This window comes from Hyla sarda, chromosome 8, assembly GCF_029499605.1.
Source record: "Hyla sarda isolate aHylSar1 chromosome 8, aHylSar1.hap1, whole genome shotgun sequence".
NCBI classification, from domain to species: Eukaryota; Metazoa; Chordata; class Amphibia; order Anura; family Hylidae; genus Hyla; species Hyla sarda.
The window spans coordinates 187,748,227-187,768,814 of NC_079196.1; the positions used below are offsets into that span (position 1 = coordinate 187,748,227).

Genomic DNA, 20,588 nt, shown 5'->3' on the forward strand with positions numbered 1-20,588 from the left:
TGGGGGGTATTTATTCACAATTTAATATTTTAGAATGTTTAGACCAGTGTTTCCCAACCAGGGTGCCTTCCTCTGTCGTAAAACTACAACTCCCAGCATGCCCGGACAGCCAACGGCTGTCCGGGCACGCTGGGAGTTGTAGTTTTGCAGCAGCTGGAGGCACCTTGGTTGGGAAATTAGCCCATATGCATCTGTCATGCCTATACTGCGGCATCCATTGTAGGTATACATTGAAGTATGTGTCCGACGGACACTACAGAACCCATGTGAATACAGCCTAATTCTTTACAGTATAGAACTACAATAGGGCTGTAACATGAGATACAGTGAGATGCAGAAAATTAAAGGGGTATTCCAGGAAAAAACTTTTTTTTATATATCAACTGGCTCCAGAAAGTTAAACGGGTTTGTAAAATACCTCTATTAAAAAAATCTTAATCCTTTCAGTACTTATGAGCTTCTGTCTAAATCCTCTCTGATTACACCTGTCTTGGGAAATGCCCAGTTTAGAAGCAAATCCCCATAGCAAACCTCTTCTAAACTGGGCGTTTCCCGAGACAGGTGTCATCAGAGAGGATTTAGACAGAAAAGAACAACCTTAACTTCAGAAGCTCATAAGTACTGAAAGGATTAAGATTTTTTAATAAAAGTAATTTACAAATCTGTTTAACTTTCTGGAGCCAGTTGATATATATAAAAACGTTTTTTCCTGGAATACCCCTTTAGGGTGCATTCCCACAGGGCGTATACGCAGCGTATTTGACGCTGCGCAAAATTTATGGCAGCAGCGGGAAATACGCTGCGTATTCCTCGCTCTCTATACACACAGGGCTTTCCGGCGGCAGCCCTATGTGTGCAGTGAGTTTTGGAGGCGCGTGTCTGTGACTGCACACATAGGGCTGCCGCCGGAAAGCCCTGTGTGTATAGAGAGTGAGGAATACGCAGCGTATTTCCCGCTGCTGCCATAAATTTTGCGCAGCGTCAAATACGCTGTGGGAATGCACCCTTAAGTTACGAGGCTGAAGTTAAGAAGTCTTTTTATCAAGCAGATTTCCCAGGAGACACCGGCACGGTGTGTGTGTGTTTTGCAGGAGGTTTAATCACTGTTTGCTCTTTTAGGCCATTGAGACAGCATTGGATTGTTTGAAGAGCGCAAACACTGAGCCGTACTATCGGAGACAGGCCTGGGAAGTGATCAAATGTTTCCTAGTGGCAATGATGAGCCTGGATGATAACAAACACGCCTTGTACCAGCTGCTGGCACATCCAAAGTAAGGAAACCAGGCTATTTACATACCGTTTGTTTGCAGAGTTTATTTTGCCCTTGGACAAATGACTTCTCTTTAAAGGGGTTGTATTCACAGGATAGGGGGCTAGGTAGCTGATAGCGAGGGGTCCGATCACTGGGACCCTCCGCGATCTTCAGACCGGGAGCCCAGCGCATGAGGTAGACGTCAGATGCTACATTTATTTCTATGAGGGTGGCGAAGAGACCCAAGTACAGCACTCAGACATCTCTGGCGCTCCCATAGAAATGAATGGAGCATTTAAACGAGTCTGGGTCCTATCCTGAAGATCGCAGAGGGGCCCAGCGAACAGACCCCCCCCCCAGCAATCGGCTACCTATCCCTACCTACTTATTGGGAATAAGTTCGTTTTTGCTGGACCATCACCTTAAATGGGCCCTGTCATTATAAAAAATTAACATGTCAAAAGTTTTGATTGGTCGTGGCCTGGTTGTTTAGACCCCGATTGATCGATAAAACCAATTGGGGGGGCATACAAAGCATGTTTCCTCCCTGCTCTGTCCTCACAGCAGGAGATGGACTTTTATAGTGGTCTATTCCACAGTGTCCTGCAGTGAGACCATGGAGAGAAGTGCTCGGCTGTGTGCTTCTCTCCACTGGTTCTAGCGATTAATTGGGATCTGATAACCCACACTTTCAAAATCCACAAAAAACATTTCTTTATTTAGGTTTTTCCTTAGATGTGATCACCATCTTTACTGAAGATTTTTGTATTATTTTTTTTATTTTTATGTGAGTAGTTATCAATGGAGATTTTCCCAGTTCTTTGTCTGATAGTTGCACCAGGACTAGCCATTTATTGCCTACTTAAAAGTGGTTTTCTGAGACCTCAAAGAGGTTATCCACCATCAGGTGATTTTAATACGTACCTGGCAGACAGTAATGGACATGCTTAGGAAGGATCTGTGCTTTTCTTGTGGCTAAATGGCTGTCATGAGATTACCATAACACTGTGGCTAGCTTTTTGTGAACTGGTATTTCCTGTTTGACTTTTCTTTTTTTGACTACAAATCCCACAATTCCATTTTCCTCCCTCCCACACATCAGCCACCCCATCCCATTGAAACATAAATGAGCTGCTAAGGGGATGTTTAGCGGTATTCTGTACTGTCTCGCCCTAGGGGCGAGCATCACATTATAGAATTTGCTTGTCGAAAAAATAGAACATCGTGTGTAGCGACAGGTACATGGTAGAGGACACTGCGGCGACACCTCTACCTGGGGAATGAAAAAGAAACGCCATCGCCATCTGCCGCCATACTGCTGAAAACGTTGGCTCGTTAATCGCATCAATAAATCCTTCCTAAGTGCGATGAAAACAACTTTTTAAAGCGGCCCCTAAGGGAGACATTGTACTTAATGTAGATTGCTGTAGTTATGGCAGATGAATACTGTCTTGTGCAGTGTTTTCCAAACAGTGTGTCTGCAGCTGTTGCAAAACTACAACTCCCTGCATGCCCGGACAGCCGTTGGCTGTCCGGGCATGCTGGGAGTTGTAGTTTTGCAACAGCTGAAGACACTGTAAAACACATCTAGTGCCTTGCTTGCTCGTTTCTCTTTTCGATGAGTTCTTCCTTTTTTGAGTTTTTACGTATACACTTTTGTATTCCATTAGCTTTGCCTTTTATTACACATTGGTTTTGGCTTTAAACCTATCTTTTAATACATATGGCAGTTCTCTTTTTGTGTTATTAGGGAAGACCATTTTGGACATGTATGCTGATCGACCAGGTCCAACCTTAGAAGCTCCCATTATTCAGCTATGAACACCTGGAAAAGTTGCAAGGATTGGGGGGTGGGGATTTATCAAAAACTGTGTAAAGGAAGAATGGTGCAATTGACCATGGCAACTAATCTGATCGCCCCCTCCCCCTTTTATTTTTAATTTTTTTAAAGGCATCTGAAAAATGAAAGAAGCAATATGGTTGCCAAGGGAAACTGCACCACTCTTGCTCTACACAGGTTTTGATAAATCTCCCCTATATAGCATTAACATGATGGCCAAAGAATGCCTTTCCATGTAATACTCTAATGGGTTGGGTCACTAAATGGGATATTTAGCTCGAATAGGCGCTAGGGCCCCAATATAACTACATAACTAGTAATATTGCTTTTCAGGATGTTGGAAAAGTTGGATAACCCACACTATGATGGCTGCAATAACTAACTTTGTAAGTCATGTAAGACAGTTTTTGGCCTGGAAGGGAACTTGTCAGATTTTACCATATATAACACGTGGCAACGTGTTTTATATGGTAAAATCTTCTTCCTCACATCCCAGGGAGACGTTTCTGCCTGCAGGGGGTGGTGAGAATATGAAGTTTAAAAGTGTCCCCTGCTGACTCCATAAGTAGTCCCCTGGGTGGGGAGCTATACTTACCTAGTCCCGTCTGCACCACTGTAATCACGCCCCCCCTCCACATGATTGACGACCCTCATCACTGCTCTGCTACCTAAGAAGACGGAGCAGAGGGATGTTGTGGCCCATCCTCGGCCTGTCTATCACGCTGAGGGGGCCTGATTACAGCTGGAGCCGACGGGACCAGGTAAGTATAGCTCCCTGCCCAGGGGACTACTTACGATGCCAACTGGGGAGACTTACTAACTTCATATCCTCACCCTTTGGGCAGGCACGTCTCCCAGAGATGGTGAGGAAGAAGATTTTACCATATAAAATGTGTTGCCACATGTTATATATGGTAAAATATCACGGCAGGTTACATTTTAAAATTGCTTCAGAATTCTGGCAAATTTACAATACTAAATGTCGTCTGGTATAATTTTTTTTTTTTTCCGTGAAATATCTAGCCACTTTATTGTGGTGTCCCAGCAAGAAGATTACCAGGTGAATGGTTAAACAAACAGTTTAGGTGTCAAAACTTTTGCTATCATCACACCTCACAGTTTCCTGATCGATACCTCTCCTCTCCTGGAATAGGCCGGGGCGGTAATAGCCTTGTGCTGTATGTGCGCTGTGTTGCTCTCGCTGGACCGTTGCCTTTAAATGCTCCCTGTCAAATTGAGCCATCCGTCATGTTTTAGCCTAATGGGTGACAAAATCAAAACGCGATAGATGAGTCGGATCAGACCTGTTCCAGTGTGGAAGATGTATGGGCTGGGAAGCCGGGTGATAAACAGAATTTATGGCCTCCAGCGCTGCTGCTAATAGTTGTTTTTCTTACCTTTTTTTTTTCTTTTTCTCCCACAGTTTTACTGAAAAATCCATCCCCAGTGTCATCATCTCACATCGCTACAAAGCTCAGGACACTCCGGCCCGTAAGACCTTCGAGCAGGCCCTGACCGGAGCTTTTATGTCCGCTGTCATCAAGGACCTGAGACCTAGCGCCCTTCCCTTTGTTGCTAGCTTGATCCGCCATTACACAATGGTAGCTGTTGCCCAGCAATGTGGTGAGTTGGCAGTTCATCCCTGTTTTGCCAGATTCCTCATTTTTTTTATAAGCATGGTTTACCATTCTTTCCTATGCAAGTAAGGATAGAAAAAAAAAAAATATATATATATATATATATCTATATTTTTTTAAGTAGTAAAATGTGATTTTTCTCTCTTCAGGTCCATTCCTATTACAATGCTACCAGGTGGGCAGTCAGCCCAGCACTGCCATGTTTCACAGTGAAGAGAATGGCTCCAAAGGCATGGATCCCCTTGTGCTAATTGATGCCATAGCTATCTGCATGGCTTACGAAGAGAAGGAGCTTTGCAAGATAGGAGAGGTTGCTTTGGCGGTGATATTTGATGTTGCCAGTATCATCCTTGGATCAAAAGAAAGGGTAAGAAAAAATGTTTTCGATGCATTCCGTAGATGACACTGTAACCCATGTATTTAGCTTATTCTAATACAGTGACCTCCCCGACCTACGATGACCCCAACATACGATCATTTGAACATACGATGGCCTCTCAGAGGCCATCGCATGTTGAAGGCAGCATCAACATACGATTCTTTTGTATGTCGGGGCCATCGCATAAACGGCTATCCGGCAGCGCAGACTGCTTCAGCTTCCACCGGATAGCCGTTTATGGTGCCTCGTGTGGTCCGCTGACGATCACTTACCTGTCCTCGGGGCTCCGGCGCGTCCTCTTCAGGATCCCCTGCATTGTCGGCGCTCTCCATCGTCATCACGTCGCTGCGCACGCTGTCTCGTCATTCCAATAGGAGCGGCGTGCGTAACGATGGGATGGCGGCGACGGAGAGCGAGGATGCCGGGGAAGCAGAGGCCTTGCCGGAGCGTCTGGGACACCACGGGGACGCGGCGACAGCGATGGAAGGCGACATCCAGGGCAGCGGTGACGAGCGGTGATGGTCCGGAGCGGCGGGGACAGGTGAGTATAACCTCCAATACCAGTGGTCTTCAACCTGCGGACCTCCAGATGTTGCAAAACTACAACTCCCAGCATGCCCGGACAGCCGTTGGCTGTCCGGGCATTCTGGGTGTTGTAGTTTTGCAACATCTGGAGGTCCGCAGGTTGTAGACCACTGTCCTATACTTTACATTGCACGGATCCCTCAACATACGACGGTTTCAACAAACGATGGTCCGTTTGGATCGGATTACCATCGTATGTTGAGGGACCACTGTATATAGTACATTGTATGAGAGAACAGAATAGCAGTTTTTTTGTTTCCTTCTCTTCTAGGCATGCCAGCTTCCATTGTTCTCTTACATCGTAGAACGTTTGTGTGCATGCTGCTATGAACAAGCCTGGTATGCAAAGCTTGGTGGAGTGGTTTCCATTAAATTCCTCATGGAACGCCTTCCTCTGATTTGGGTGCTTCAGAACCAGCAGACCTTTCTGAAAGCCCTTCTTTTCGTCATGATGGACTTGACCGGAGAGGTATTTAATATGTGTATATTTTTTGTACCCGCTCTGAGCGCTCAGAAACCTCACATGGCTATGTATAATGTAATCCCGCGCCATTCCTAAAAGGACAGATGCAACTCACTATATTTATAGAAGAATTAAATAAATGCAATATACAAAATCCTCAGCAATTGGCAAATATTAGCAGGGACAGTCTTTTTAAAATGATGAATATGGGTTAATGGTACATTGTCAAGGTTGAATGATAGAAAAGGTAATTGCCTTAAAGGGGAACTTCGCCTCTAGACATCGTGGGGGTCCCGCCACTGGGGACCCCTGCGATCTCTGCTGCGGCATCCCAGACATCCGGTGCGCGGAGCAAACTTCGCTCCGTGCTGGCTGACTGGCGATGCGGGGCGGAGGCTCGTGACGCCACGGCCACGTCCCGCTTGTGACATCACGACCACGCCCCCTCAATGCAAGTCTTTGCAAGTCTCCCATAGACCTGCATTGAGGGGGCATGAACATGACATCACGAGTGGGGTGTGGCCGTGACTTCACGAACACCGGGTGCAGCAGGGAGATTGTGGGAGTCCCCAGCTGCCGGACACCCACGATCCTACATCTTATCCCCAATCCTTTTGATAGGGGATTAGATGTCTAGGGGCGGAGTACCCCTTTAAAGTAGCCATCATTTGTAGCAATCACCTTCACTACAGTTAGTATGGGTCATGTAAACCGTAAGATCTCTAGATACCTGTAATCTTTTTTCTCAGGAGACAGATGTGGAGAGACGTTACATCCTCCTATAGTTCTCCCTTCTTCTGTAGAAGCATGGGCAGTCAGCGGTGCTCTGCCATCTTGTGCTGTTTAACCACGCGCGTGCGTTCTCATTGTCCTCGCTTTTACAGGACAAGGGCAAGTTCATCCACAGCACAGATTACTAGTGCTTGTGGACATTGTAGTTTTAGGAGTCTTACATGGTGGATGGGAATACTTTGAATTTAAAGGGGTATTCCAGGAAAAAACTTTTTTTTTTTTATATCAACTGGCTCCAGAAAGTTAAACAGATTTGTAAATTCACAGTCTAATAGAGATAACTTGGCACCACTTAGAATGACGGGTAGGTCTCAGGATAGTAGTAGTGTACGGCCCCTTTAACTGCTGTGTGAGCTCTGTATTCGGTGCTGACTCGCTGGAGATAAGACAATTCACAATTCAACACTGAAGATGCAGAAAATGCGGAGCACTTACCCAAGCTTCAACTGCAGTGGTAGTTTATTGTAAACTTACAAACATAGGGGTACACGGATCAGGGAGCTGTGCTGGAGGACGCGGAGGTATAGTCTCGGTGACGGATAGTTGCGTGCTTCTGCGCTTCGTCAGGCCGGGACTCCCGGTCTGACGAAGCACGCAACGGTCAGTCACCGAGACTATACCCCCCGCGTCCTCCAGCACAGCTCCCTGATCCGTGTACCCCTATGTTTGTAAGTTTACAATAAACTACCACTGCAGTTGAAGCTTGGGTAAGTGCTCCACATTTTCTGCATCTTCAGTGTTGAATTGAGATTTGTAAATTACTTCTATTAAAAAATCTTAATCCTTTCAATAATTATCAGCTACTGAAGTTGAGTTGTTGTTGTTTTCTGTCTGGCAACAGTGCTCTCTGCTTGTCTCGGGAACTGCACAGAGTAGAAGAGGTTTGCTATGGGGATTTGCTTCTAAACTGGGCGGTTCCCGAGACAGATGTCATCAGAGAGCACTTAGACAGAAAAGAACAACTCAACTTCAGCAGCTGATAAGTACTGAAAAGATTAAGATTTTTTAATAAAAGTAATTTACAAATCTGTTTAACTTTCTGGAGCCTGTTGATATATATAAAAAAGTTTTTTTCCTGGATAACCCCTTTAAGTTTCACAACAACTTGAAGGATGGCAGGTTTTTGCCTTATATTGTAAGGGTGTCATACAGCAGCTCTCGATTTCCTTTCTGATATCTTCGGGTATAGGTCTTGCCATTATGATGCCGACACTTTGGTGTGCATCTGTAGGAAACAGATTTTCAGAGTGCAGTTCATATTAATCACAAAAGGCCGTGTATACATATTCATATCACATATTTGCCATATGTCTAGGGCAGTGTTTCTCAACCAGGGTGCATTCAGCTGTTGCAAAACTACAACTCCCAGCATGCCCGGACAGCCTTTGGCTGTCCGGGCATGCTGGGGGTTGTAGTTTTGCAACAGCTGGAGCCACCCTGGTTAAGAAACACTGGTCTAAGGGCACTCTTGTCCTTACTTACTGCTCTCTCCTTCTTAGGTTTCTAATGGAGCGGTGGCTATGGCAAAAACTACTCTGGAGCAGCTTTTGGTCAGATGTGCCACACCACTGAAGGATGAGGAGAAGACGGAGGAGATAGTAAGTGCTCAGGAGAAGTCCTTTCACCTGGTCACCCACGATCTTGTGCGCGAAGTGACATCACCCAACCCGACTGTGCGGAAGCAAGCCATGCACTCTCTGCAGGTCCTTGCCCAAGTGACTGGCAAAGGTGTCACCATGATTATGGAACCCCATAAAGAGGTAAGAGGGTCAGAATATTTCTGGTAGGAAATTGGCAGGTTTTGGCTATAGCCGATCTACTCTCTAGCCTTTTTTTTTTAGAATTTTGTTTTCTTTATTGCTGTTACATTTGTATATTTGACATTATCATCTTTTGACGTTTTTTTTAAATGGGCACTGTCAGATACAAAAACTTTTGATATGTTGTAAAGCATGTATAACCAATAGGTTATACAATTGCTTTCATTAGAAAATTTTTGTATTTCATACTGAAAAAGCCAGTCAAACAACTGCCCCCCCCTGCCTGCTTGGACACATACTAGTCCTGCTGTGTCCATGCGTCATCACCTATGTCATGGACACACTTCCTTGATTGACAGCTGTGAGCGCAGGGCTCACAGCTAGAGGAAAAGTCCTCCCACTGTCAGTTTATGTCCCGCTACTGTCAGTGAGGACAAGCTGGGAGTTGTAGTTTTGCTAATGCTAGGGGAGATGTGAGCAGACAGTATACTGAGGGAGGGGGCGGAGACCTGCACAGTGAGGCCACGCCCCCTCCCTTTGAGAGGAATTCAGACTAGTGAGATAAATTAAAAGTGTAATAAAAAAAAATTAAGGAGATAGACACACAAAAAATAGATGTACATGGTCAGGATTAGGTACTGAGGGATGTATTTAAAAAAATGTATTTTGTTGAATTTGATGGGTACTCTTTAAAGCTGGAGATTTTAGATTCATTTTGACAGAGGGCTTGGAGAGATCTAATATATTACCTAGTCATTACATTTCCCTTTACATTTATGGTTTACATTTATGGTTCCCTTTTAGGTATTACAAGACATGGTCCCTCCTAAGAAGCACCTCCTGCGTCACCAGCCAGCGAATGCTCAGATTGGCCTTATGGAAGGAAACACCTTCTGCACAACACTACAGCCCAGACTCTTCACTATGGATCTCAATGTTGTAGAACACAAAGTCTTTTATTCTGAGGTAATATATTCATTTAGATTTCAATAGTAATTCTATTGTCTACATTAAAAGGACACATTGCTATTATTCAGTGACTGATGTGAGCTCTCTGGACAGCTTTCATAAAATAGTTGTATAAGGACTCGTTCACACGGCCGTCTGCCTCCGTTAATAAATGCCCGTTCTGCAATCCGTTTGATCATTTTTAAACAGGTTGCAAACGGCTGTAAAATAATCCCATTGATGTCAATGGGACGTGTGTTGACAACCGCGCGAAGCGGCGGCCGACACGCCCCCTCAGTACAGTGCTATGGCAGAGCCGGAGATTGCAGAAGGCAGCGCTCCGGCTCTGCCATAGACTTGTATCGAGGGGGCGTGTCAGCCGCCGCTTCGTGCAGGTGGTCAACACGCCCCCTTCCCGTGGGCTGTCTGGTCCCTGTACAGGAGATCGCGGGGGGGCCCCAGTGGTTGGACCCCCCCATAATCTGAAACTTATCTCCTATACTTAGGATAGGGGATAAGTTTTTCACCACTGGACTACCCCTTTAATGTCATCCATTTGCTCCCGGTTTATAATATCCATTTCTGAACTGTTATTACTTCTGAACGTGCTCAGAAGAGGGGAAATCAGCAGACTCCTGCTGTGCTGAGGGACTATTACTACTCCCATCATAGAACAGACAAAAAACCCTTTTATAGTGGGCAGCAATTATGTTTTCTTAATCCTGTATCGATGGGAAAAAATAACTAGAAAAGTTCTCTGGTGCCCTTCAATTTTGTTACTTCTGCCTTTCCAGCCATCTGTTTGCAGTGATCGGAGGTGGTTGGAAAAGCCGAAAGTGTTTAGCACATGGAAGTTACGCAATTTGCGTAACTCCCATTGACTTTAATAGGAGTTTGACAAATGGTGTAGCCCCGCGCCCGCTCTGTTTACGTAGTTCTGGGAGTTATGTAAACGGCATAGCTCGCGGGCCTATGCTGTTTTTTATTTTTTTAACTCCCATGAAAGGCAATAAAAATTATACAAATTGCGTAACTTCGCGGCTTCGTCCACTTTGTAAACTTCACTCATTGTATACGGAATATTGTATACGCAACTTTTGTAACTTCCCAATATTATTTGTTTAAATTTTACACAATTTTCTAAATCTCCACTTAATGTTGATGGACAAAGACATTCTTGTTTACATCCACACCACTTGTTCTGATCCAGAGCACTTATTCTGATCCAGAGTAATGACATTTTGATCAGCACAAGATTCCTGCATTGGATGTAAACCAGAAAGTTTTCATTTTTCTTCCAGCAGCCATAGATCTAAGATGCTGTAATGAATCGAATTTGCAGAACTTTTCAGTAGAGAGGGGGCTGCTCTTGTTTTCCTGAAATTTACTATATAGTTGGTTCCTTTTCCCCAGATGCTGTTACTTTGTACTTACTAAAACTTTTTTTTTTCCTTTTTAGCTCCTAAACTTGTGTGAAGCTGAAGACGCGACGCTCATGAAGCTGCCTTGTTATAAAAGCCTTTCTTCTCTTGTGCCACTGAGAATTGCTGCTTTAAGTAAGTGTGTTGGATTTTTCGGAGTATTTTCCCAGTAAACTTTTGTAAGAAAAGTCTGGATTTAACCATTTGTATAATATCGTAACTCCGGTGCAGAACATCTTATCCCCTGTCCTGTGAGGGATAAGTGTCTGATCGCGGGGGATCCCGGCCCTGCACCCCGACTCTCTCCATGCACAGAGCTACCTCTGCTCCGGTGGCCGACCCGCTCCTCCATGTATCTCTATAAGGAGGTCCGGAGATAAAGCGTTTGTGTATCTTCTGCTCCCCTATAGAGATAATTGAGGGATGTGTTGGTCACTGCTTCGTGCCGTGGTTGACCGTAATACGTGTACGAAGCGGAGGTCGCTCTGAGCATCGGAAGAGCCGGGGTGCCATACAGATTTGTTGCGGATTCGCCACTCTATTTTTTTTTTTTTCAAACAGATTTTCTTATCGTGAAAAAGTAAACAAAAAACAAATGTAGTTAACCACTTAAGGACGTGGGACATACAGAAGTCCTGAGTCCTGCTAACAGGGATTAAACAGTTCTCACAAGCAGAGAATGGGTTAAACCTTGTGGGTCCCGGTTGCTACGGGCAGCCAGAACTCACGGCTAATGTCGGGCACCACCGATTGGGCCGATGCCTGGCATTAACCCTTTAGACGTCGCAATCAAAGTTAATTGCGGCGTCTAAAGTGAAAGTAAAACTATCCCGGCAGCTCAGCGGAGCTGATCGGGACTATGGTGACGGAATCGCGATGTCCTGATCAGGTGAAAAATTGAATGCATTATGTTTTTTGGAAGATGAGGAGGAGAAAACGAAAGTGCAAGAACGAAAATTGTTTTGAGTCCTTTAAGGTGAAAATGGGCTGAGTCCCTAAGGGGTTAAAGAGAACTTGTCAGGGCCTCATATATGGACTTGGAACAATGTTCCAACAGAGCTGAAAGTTCGCTTTTTTTTTCCCTTCAGATATTTGATAGATACATTTTGTGCAGTGGGTTAAGATTTCTTATCTCATCCACATTGCTGCTACTGTAATACGCTGCAGATTTTTCATATGCAATGAATGTGCCATGTTTAAACATACCTTTTTTTTTATTTTTTTTTATTTGTTTACATATCTCCTCTAAGGCAGTGTTTCCCAACCATGATGCCTCCAGCTGTGTCAGAACTACAATTCTCAGCATGCCCGGACAGCCTTTGGCTGTCCGGGCATGCTGGGAATTGTAGTTTTGCCACAGCTGAAAGCACCCTGGTTGGGAAACGCTGCTCTAAGGGAATTCGAGCGTCTTTGGGGTGGGTTCCTCGTCTCTAGACCTCCACTATGAGCTAAAGCAAAAAACTGCTAACAAGCAGCAGCTCCGGCAGACATGGTTTATTCATGTACAACATGGACAGTCATTTATTTCTATCACTGCATGTAATACTTAATTTTCCCTGTAGAGGTCGCTACAGGGGAATTGCATGTCTGGGATTATGTTGCTTTTTGGGAAGAACAGGTTCTAATGGAATTGAACTAAAAGATGGCGCTTAACATAAAAAATTTCAGCATGAACAAAGCTTTTTTGGGATATCTTAGTCCTTACTTTTTATCTGAACAGACGCCCTCGCCGCCTGCAACTATTTGCCGCAGTCAAGAGAGAAAATCATCGCCGCCCTGTTCAAGGCCCTTAACTCCACCAACAATGAGCTTCAAGAGGCCGGAGAAGCGTGTATGAGGAAGGTGAGATGAGCGCTAAGACATCTGCATTCATTTTCCTTGCCTTCTTTCAGAAGCATACAATACATGCATAAGAGAGGTGCATGCTTATTATGCTGTACCAATAACTGTCTGACTATAGGATATAAGGTCAGAGAAAATGAAGGCGTTCGGAGCAGAGATATGACATGTGCGCAGAATTAACGGCGAAGCTCCAACAATAGCCCATAGAACTGCCAAGTTGTCATGGTGATCCCAGTTCTCGATACTAAATACATAATACTGTCGGCTGGGGTGATGACAATGTGTAATTGAAGAAGCAACATTAAATTCCCTTTATCTGGTAAATAATTCTCCATGTCTACATAGTCTGACGCTTTTTTTTTTACTGAGCATATATAGTTACGCACATGTCCATATGGTTCCTAAAGAGACAACGCAAAATAATATATTGCCCTGTTTGTCTAATAATCCCTTACGTTGGTAAACTCCAACCTGTGGCTCTCCAGCTGTTGCAGCACTATGATTCCCAGCATGTCCTGTAGTTTTGCAACAGCCGGAGAGGCTCACATTGGAGCTCATTGCGTTATGTAGTATATACCAGACGCTTTGATGTTTTGTCTTTTTTTTTATGTAGTTCCTGGAAGGAGCAACCATTGAAGTGGATCAGATTCATACGCACATGAGGCCTCTCCTTATGATGCTTGGAGACTACCGCAGCCTGACCCTCAACGTCGTCAATCGCCTGACATCTGTGACCCGTCTCTTCCCCAACTCCTTCAATGATAAGTTTTGTGACCAGATGATGGTAAGAGACCTATAGTACTGTGCACGTACATTAATTTAACATACTGAAAGTGGTCTTCCTGCTAAAATCATTTCCCTAGTGACCCTCAGTAACATAGTAACATAGTTTGTAAAGAAAGACAAATGTCCATTGAGTTCAACTCTACTATGTTGGTTTAGAGGAAGGCAAACCGCCTCTCCATGAGACTGATGTCAATTGCCCCATTACAGGGGGAAATATTACTTTCTGACTCCAATATGGCAGCAGAATAAATCCCTGGATCTATGTTCTATCCCCATAAATCTAGTATCTAGTAGCCCCTCTTAACGAAGTACTGCAGTGTAAGACCCATCGCAATCTCCCGTATGGGGACCCAGCATTGCCACGGCTGTGCGTAATTAACGCCTTCCCCCTTTCTGCGCACACCCTCTCCACCATCTCCTACCCTCCCCCCTCATCCATTTTTTTTTCCACCTTATGCAGGCTTTGTCAGCATGGTGCAGTGCCACATTCTCCTTCCTGATTGGAGCAAGCAGCCAGGGCAGGGACGTCCATGACCTCAGGGCGTGCCTGCGCAGGGACAGACATTTGCTGCTTTGCATGCAGCAGTGTCCCTGCCTCAGCTTACTACTTGCAGCACTCGGGGCCGGGAGACCAGCCAGCAGCGAGGTCCCCTCCACTGAGAAGGAGGCCTCTCGCAAAGCAGTGGCTGATAATGGGAGTGTCGGGGCCACAGGTAGAGGCGGCGCCGGGAGAATGGGCGGCTCTGCGGAGTGGGGGGAATAACTTCATTATTGGTCCCCCAGCAGGGATCCATCCCCCCCCCCCCCCCCCTGGTTCCTATGCCCCTGCGTAGACCTCACTGAGGTCGATGACACACCCCTCCCCCCCAATACAGCTCTATGCACAAACACTGCATCTCCGCCTCTCCCATAGAGATGCATAGAGGGGGCGTGTCAGCCGCAGCGTCATGTTTCGGCCAACACGCCTCCTGCACGGGAAAGCCGCGGCTGAGTGTCTTACACTGCATATTTCCATTTAAACCTATTTATTAATACAGACATTACGACATCATGTGACAGTAATCTCGACACGTTGGTGCCCGAGTGGTACTTGTGATTGAAGCCGCAGTGCGCTTGTTTGACTTTTCCCTTAAACCATTTTATTTATTGTCCCCATAGCAACACTTGCGTAAGTGGATGGAGGTTGTAGTCATCACCCACAAGGGAGGACAAAGAAGCGAGGGGAATGTAAGTACTGTTAACACTAATCTGTTTGTATAATTTTTTTTATTTTGTTTTATTTCTCAACCATTATTAATGTCTGCATTAAATTAGTTCTAGTTTAACCCCTTGATCGTAGAATTCCCCGCTATCCCATTATAATGTAATTAGATACAAAGTCAGACTGTTTACCTGTAAAAATGTTGCTTAGTTAAAGGGGTACTCCGTCGCTAGACATCTTATCCCCTATCCGAAGTATAGCGGATGAGATGTCTGATCGCATGGGTCCCGCTGCTGGCCCCCCCCCCCCCCCCCCCCGGCGATCTCCCACAGAACCCAGCATTCTAAACAAACGCTAGGTTTCTGCGGCAGTGGTCGTGACGTCACGCCCCTTGTTGATGTCACATCACGACCCTTCCATTCATGTCTATGGGAGGGGGCGTGTCTACCGACACGCCCCCTCCCATAGACATGAATGGAGGGGGGGTGTCCTGACGTCACAAGGCAGTGTGGCCGTGACATCATGATCATGGCTTCCGGCTCCGAGCGTTCTGAACAAAATATTAAGAACGCTGGAGCACCGGAGTACCCCTTCAAATCCTCTTCCTAGCAGTGTTATTTACTTGTGGGCATCTGGCATAGTTGTGTGGAATAAATGCCCACGCAGCTGGACACTGTCCTGCATCTCCCACAAGCATTACTGCTCTTGCTCGGCTTTACAGATTCATTTCCATGTGCTCTATCCAAGTTATTGGAGCACAGAGAAATCAGCGCACGCAGACCATTCTGCGCATGCGCACTGCAACTGATCAACCTCTTCAAAGAAGAAAGAGGAGATGCACAGACCAAATGTAGTTTTAGGGTTCTGTTAAATGCATAATACAGAAATAGTTTTTTTTTTGCCAATCCATTTAAGCATGGTAAATAAGAGGACTTGTTACTTACTGTAAAACCTCGTTCTCGAACTCCTCATCCGCCACTAGGAGGCAAATATTTCCTCTTGCAACCCAGACAGACAGAGCGCCCTCGCCTAGAGAAATATGGAGTAGAAAAAATATGTAGAATTGACTTCTGTGATTCTGGAACATGACAGTCATTGGCCATTTTTGGGTTGCAGCACTGGGATCCAATAAATGAACAACAGTGCTGTGTATTATGTAGTGCCCTTAGAGATGACCCTGATCCTAGCGTGTCCTGTATGTCCAGCTGGTCTCTGGAATCATCTACTTGTGCCCTCTGTCTGAGTATTGACTATAAGAAGTCACCGTGTGGGTTTATAATCCGATTCTGTCGTATTCCGTCATCTGTCCGTCTTGCTCCTTGACTAGATGGGTTTTCTTTGTGCTTGGTGAAAACCATCCATTTCTTATTGGGGTCTGTCACAAGATGATGTTAGCTGTGGTATTGGTGTCACTGCGCCTTGTTTGTATCTAAGTTAGTTAGAAACAAACAGCTGATTGGAGGGGGTGCAGAGTATGACCCCTAATGATCTCACATTGATGGCTTATCGTAAAGTGCATCGGTCCCCTCTATACAAGGTACAGGGGTGCAGTCCTTATCAGTTAGGGCATAGGGAGATGACACAGACCATACCTTGGTTTCCTTTGCCCGCAGCTTGTAAACTTTATACTCACGCTGTTTTGTATTTCGGCCGTCGGAGTGGGTTGCTCTCTCTCCACCCTGACCTGCTCCAATCCTAGAGCCATGTATGTGAATGGTGCAGGTCACTGTAGAGAAGAGTGTGCCTCTCAGACTGTTCGGACGAATTATATAACAACGCAGATATAAGTTTACAAGCTGCGGGTACTTTAAGAGGCCATGTGGCCCCTTTCGACCTGCCTGTCTTAGTAAATACTTGTATTCCTCATAAAATACCAATTCTGTACCCTCCTTCCTTGTATCTCTGTGTTGTGCCAGTCCTCAGTTATATATGCCTAGTAAGGATAGCAAAGTCAGGGGTCTCAAACTGGTGGCCCTCCAGATGTTGCAAAACTTCAACTCCCAGCATGCCCGGACAGCCAACGGCTGTCCGGGCATGCTCGGAGTTGAAGTTTTGCAACATCTGGAGGGACACCAGTTTGAGACCCCTGAACTAAATTGTCAACTGGATGTTACAAGTTAGGGGTATGTCCCTGCACTGTCAGCTTTGATTGGATAGTCTCCGTGTAGGAACACAGCCTTAAAAGGGGTACACCAGTGGAATTTTTATTTTTTTTAAATCAACTGGTGCCAGAAAGTTAAACAGATTTGTAATTGACTTCTATTAAAAAAAAAATCTCTATCCTTCCAGTGCTTATTAGCAGCTGTATGCTACAGAGGAAATTCTTTTCTTTTTGAATTTCTTTTTTTGTGTTGTCCACAGTGCTCTCTGCTGACACCTGATGCCCGTATCAGGAACTGACCAGAGCAGGAAAAAAATCCCCATAGCAAACCTATGCTGCTCTGGACAGTTCCTGACATGGACAGAGGTGTCAGCTGAGAGCACTGTGGACAAGACAAAAAAAGAAAATAATTTCCTCTGTAGCATACAGCTGCTAATAAGTACTGGAAGGATAAAGATTTTTACAAAACGGTTTACCTTTCTGGCACCAGTTCATTTAAAAAAAATAAAATAAAAAAAAAAAGGTTTCCACCGGAGTACCCCTTTAACTGGTAACACCCAGTTGCCTATTTAGTCATACATTGCTTTCTAGTAAGAATCAAAGAGGCATGGAAGAACACAGAACTAAAACAGAAGATGTTGCAAACTTGTTATTTCAGGGGGAATACAGGAATTTACTAAAACACAGATCAGGAGAGACCACAGGTCCTCTTTAAAGGGGTACTCTGCTGAAAACATCTTGGCGCTTCCATGTTTGTGACATCACGCCCCGCCCCATTCATGTGTATGGGAGGGGACATACCGGCTAGTACGTAGCGGTCATGCCTCCTCCCATAAACATGAATGGAGGGGGCGTGGCTGCTGTATTCACCAGTCATCAGGAACGGAGCGAAGTTCGCTCTATGCACCAAATAGCAGGGGTGCCGCAGGGGAGATTGCAGTGGTCCCCAGCGGCGGGACCCCCGCGATTAGCCATTTTATCCCCTTTCCTTTTGATAGGGGATAAGATTTTTTTTTTTCACCAGAGTTCCCTTTTAATTATAGAACATCAGTTTTCTAAATATGGAGATCCCCTTTAAAATGTACTGATGCTCTGGGGGTCCCACACTGGTTTCAGTGTATATCCTGGGTTGGTGAAGGCCTTGTGCTATACTTACTGGATCACTGTTGAGTAGAGATGAGCGAACTTACAGTAAATTCGATTCGTCACGAACTTCTCGGCTTGGCAGTTGATGACTTTTCCTGCATAAATTAGTTCAGCTTTCAGGTGCTCTGGTGGGCTGGAAAAGGTGGATACAGTCCTAGGAGACTCTTTTCTAGGACTGTATCCACCTTTTCCAGCCCACCGGAGCACCTGAAGGCTGAACTAATTTACGCAGGATAAGCCATCAACTGCCGAGCCGAGAAGTTCGTGACTAATCGAATTTACCGAAGTTCGCTCATCTCTACTGTTGAGGTATGGCATGTACTAGGATGTAAACACAGACATGTGCAGGACTTTGGATTAAGGACATATGGTCCCTGTTATAGTGATCAGTAAAAGCCTCAGAGTTTGTACCCCTACTGATCTATTATTTCCTATGCAATGGATGGGTGATAACATGTTATTACTGGAATATCCCTTTAAAACACAAAGCTTTATAGGTAATCTTAAAGGGTTACTCCGCTCCCCAGTGTCCGGAACATTGAGTTTCGAATGCTGTGTGAGTGCTTCCGTGTTCACGCCCGGCCCCTCGTGACGTCACGCCCCCTCCCATAGACTTGCATTGCGGGGGCGGGGCATGACGTCACATGACGGGGCGTGACGTCACGAGGAGGTGGGCGTGAACATGGAAGCCCGCACACAGCGTTCAGAACTCAATGTTCCGGACGCTGGGTAGCGGAGTAACCCTTTAACTATTAGTAGCAGAGGTGAAAGGTCCTGAGACTTTGTCTTATGTGAACAGAACACTACAGTACCCTGCACCGCCACTGCTAATAGTCCGATTATTAAAAGTATATGTCCTTGTAAACATTTAAGAGGTTGCAGCGCTTGCATGAGCACAATAGCCTTTATTTAGCTGAGTGGCGAGGGTGCCAAGAGTCGGACCCCCACTAAATTGATTGTCAATTAGCCACCCATTTTTAAAACCCAGATAACCCCGTTATCTGCAATACCAGACTCTGCCAATAGATAGGAGTGGCACTGCTCTTGGGGGAAAACCCCCCCACCTCTTTTCTAATCTTTCTAATGTAATCCCTCCACTCTTGGTTCCCCCGCTCCTCAGATTCTTACTGTCCTCTTTTTTTGGTCCAGCCTGCCGTGGAAGGGGTAGAGGTGAGAATTGGCGTTGTCGAGAAGTTGTTGTTGTCCTGGTCTCTTGTATTAATTTTTTTTTTTTCCCCCGTTGGCTAAAATGTTAGTCCTCAAACCTGTTCTTACACCCCTGACAGTGCAAGTGTCCATGGGGGAGATTTATCAAAACCTGTCCAGAGGGAAAAGTTGCTGAGTTACACATAGAAACCAATCAGATCACTGCTTTCATTTTTGAAAAGGCCTTAGAAACATGAAAGAAGCGATCTGATTGGTTGCTATGGGCAACTCAGCAACTTTTCCTTTGGACAGGTTTTGATAAACCTCCCCCCTTGTCTCTTGTACTGACTCCCGCTGGTCCTATATGGAGATATGGGGGGAAATTTATCAAACCTGTGCAGAGGAAAAGTTGCCCTTAACAACCAATCAGATCGCTTCTTTCATTTTGCAGAGGCCTTTTCAAAAATGAAAGAAGCGATCTGATTGGTTGCTATGGGCAACTCAGCAACTTTTCCTCTGGACCGGTGTTGATAAATCTCCCCCCCATGGAGTATCATGCTCTGCGGCGGGTTCCTCAGGACAGATGTGAGAACCCCATGTTGTATTGTGTAAGAGGTCTTGTGCTTTTGTACCTTCAAGTGTCGTGTGCAGTCATTTCTATGTTTGTTTGTGGCGCCAGTCATACAATAGACGGTGTCTGTACAATTCCTGCATGGCTTAACTCTATGGTTAGGACTAAGATCTTAAGTTGGGGTTCCCCCAACCTGTGGCTGTCTGGGTGTTACAGAACTACAACTCCTATCATGTAGTTGTGCAGTGGCCCTAAGAGCTATAGGTTGGAGAATACTAGCTTATGTAAACTGTGCTGGTTCATTGTCTGATGCCAAGTTTCCCAACCAGGGTGCCTCCAGCTGTTGTAAAACTACAACTTCCAACAGCCAGGACTGCCAGTCTGTGCCAACCTGCACCAGCTGCAGTGATACTACAAGCCCCAGCATGGCTTAGAACCAAGTTTCCCAACCAGGGTGCCTCCAGCTGTTGCAAAAGTACTACTCCCAGCAGCCCACTGCCAGTCTGTGCCAACCTGCACCAGCTGCAGTGATATGGCTTAGAACTAAGTTTCCCAACCAGGGTGCCTCCAGCTGTTGCAAAACTACAACTCCCAGCAGCCCACTGCCAGTCTGTGCCAACCTGCACCAGCTGCAGTGATATGGCTTAGAACTAAGTATCCCAACCAGGGTGCCTCCAGCTGTTGCAAAACTACAACTCCCAGCATGCCCAGACAGCCG

General features: G+C 45.5%; 1 protein-coding gene and 1 long non-coding RNA gene across 4 annotated transcripts in view; one reads left to right on the top strand and one right to left on the bottom strand.

The window, feature by feature from the left end:
- The window catches only part of TRRAP (transformation/transcription domain associated protein), a 201,312-nt gene that overhangs the window by 47,324 nt on the left and 133,400 nt on the right, over positions 1–20,588 (top strand). For 2 of the 3 annotated variants that reach the window (XM_056537084.1, XM_056537085.1), the window contains 11 exons: positions 1,120–1,271; positions 4,516–4,715; positions 4,879–5,096; positions 5,965–6,162; positions 8,448–8,708; positions 9,513–9,674; positions 11,116–11,212; positions 12,798–12,919; positions 13,533–13,703; positions 14,864–14,932; positions 19,303–19,323. In XM_056537084.1, the coding sequence (XP_056393059.1) occupies positions 1,120–1,271; positions 4,516–4,715; positions 4,879–5,096; positions 5,965–6,162; positions 8,448–8,708; positions 9,513–9,674; positions 11,116–11,212; positions 12,798–12,919; positions 13,533–13,703; positions 14,864–14,932; positions 19,303–19,323 (1,671 nt within the window). The remainder of the gene's footprint in view (positions 1–1,119; positions 1,272–4,515; positions 4,716–4,878; positions 5,097–5,964; positions 6,163–8,447; positions 8,709–9,512; positions 9,675–11,115; positions 11,213–12,797; positions 12,920–13,532; positions 13,704–14,863; positions 14,933–19,302; positions 19,324–20,588) is intronic. The other variant, XM_056537086.1, reaches the window with a different exon arrangement.
- Positions 7,891–19,386, bottom strand: LOC130285546 (uncharacterized). The gene is made up of 3 exons (XR_008847367.1): positions 19,282–19,386; positions 15,851–15,935; positions 7,891–8,173 (listed from the first exon to the last, which is right to left on the bottom strand). It is a non-coding gene; the product is annotated as an uncharacterized LOC130285546 (long non-coding RNA).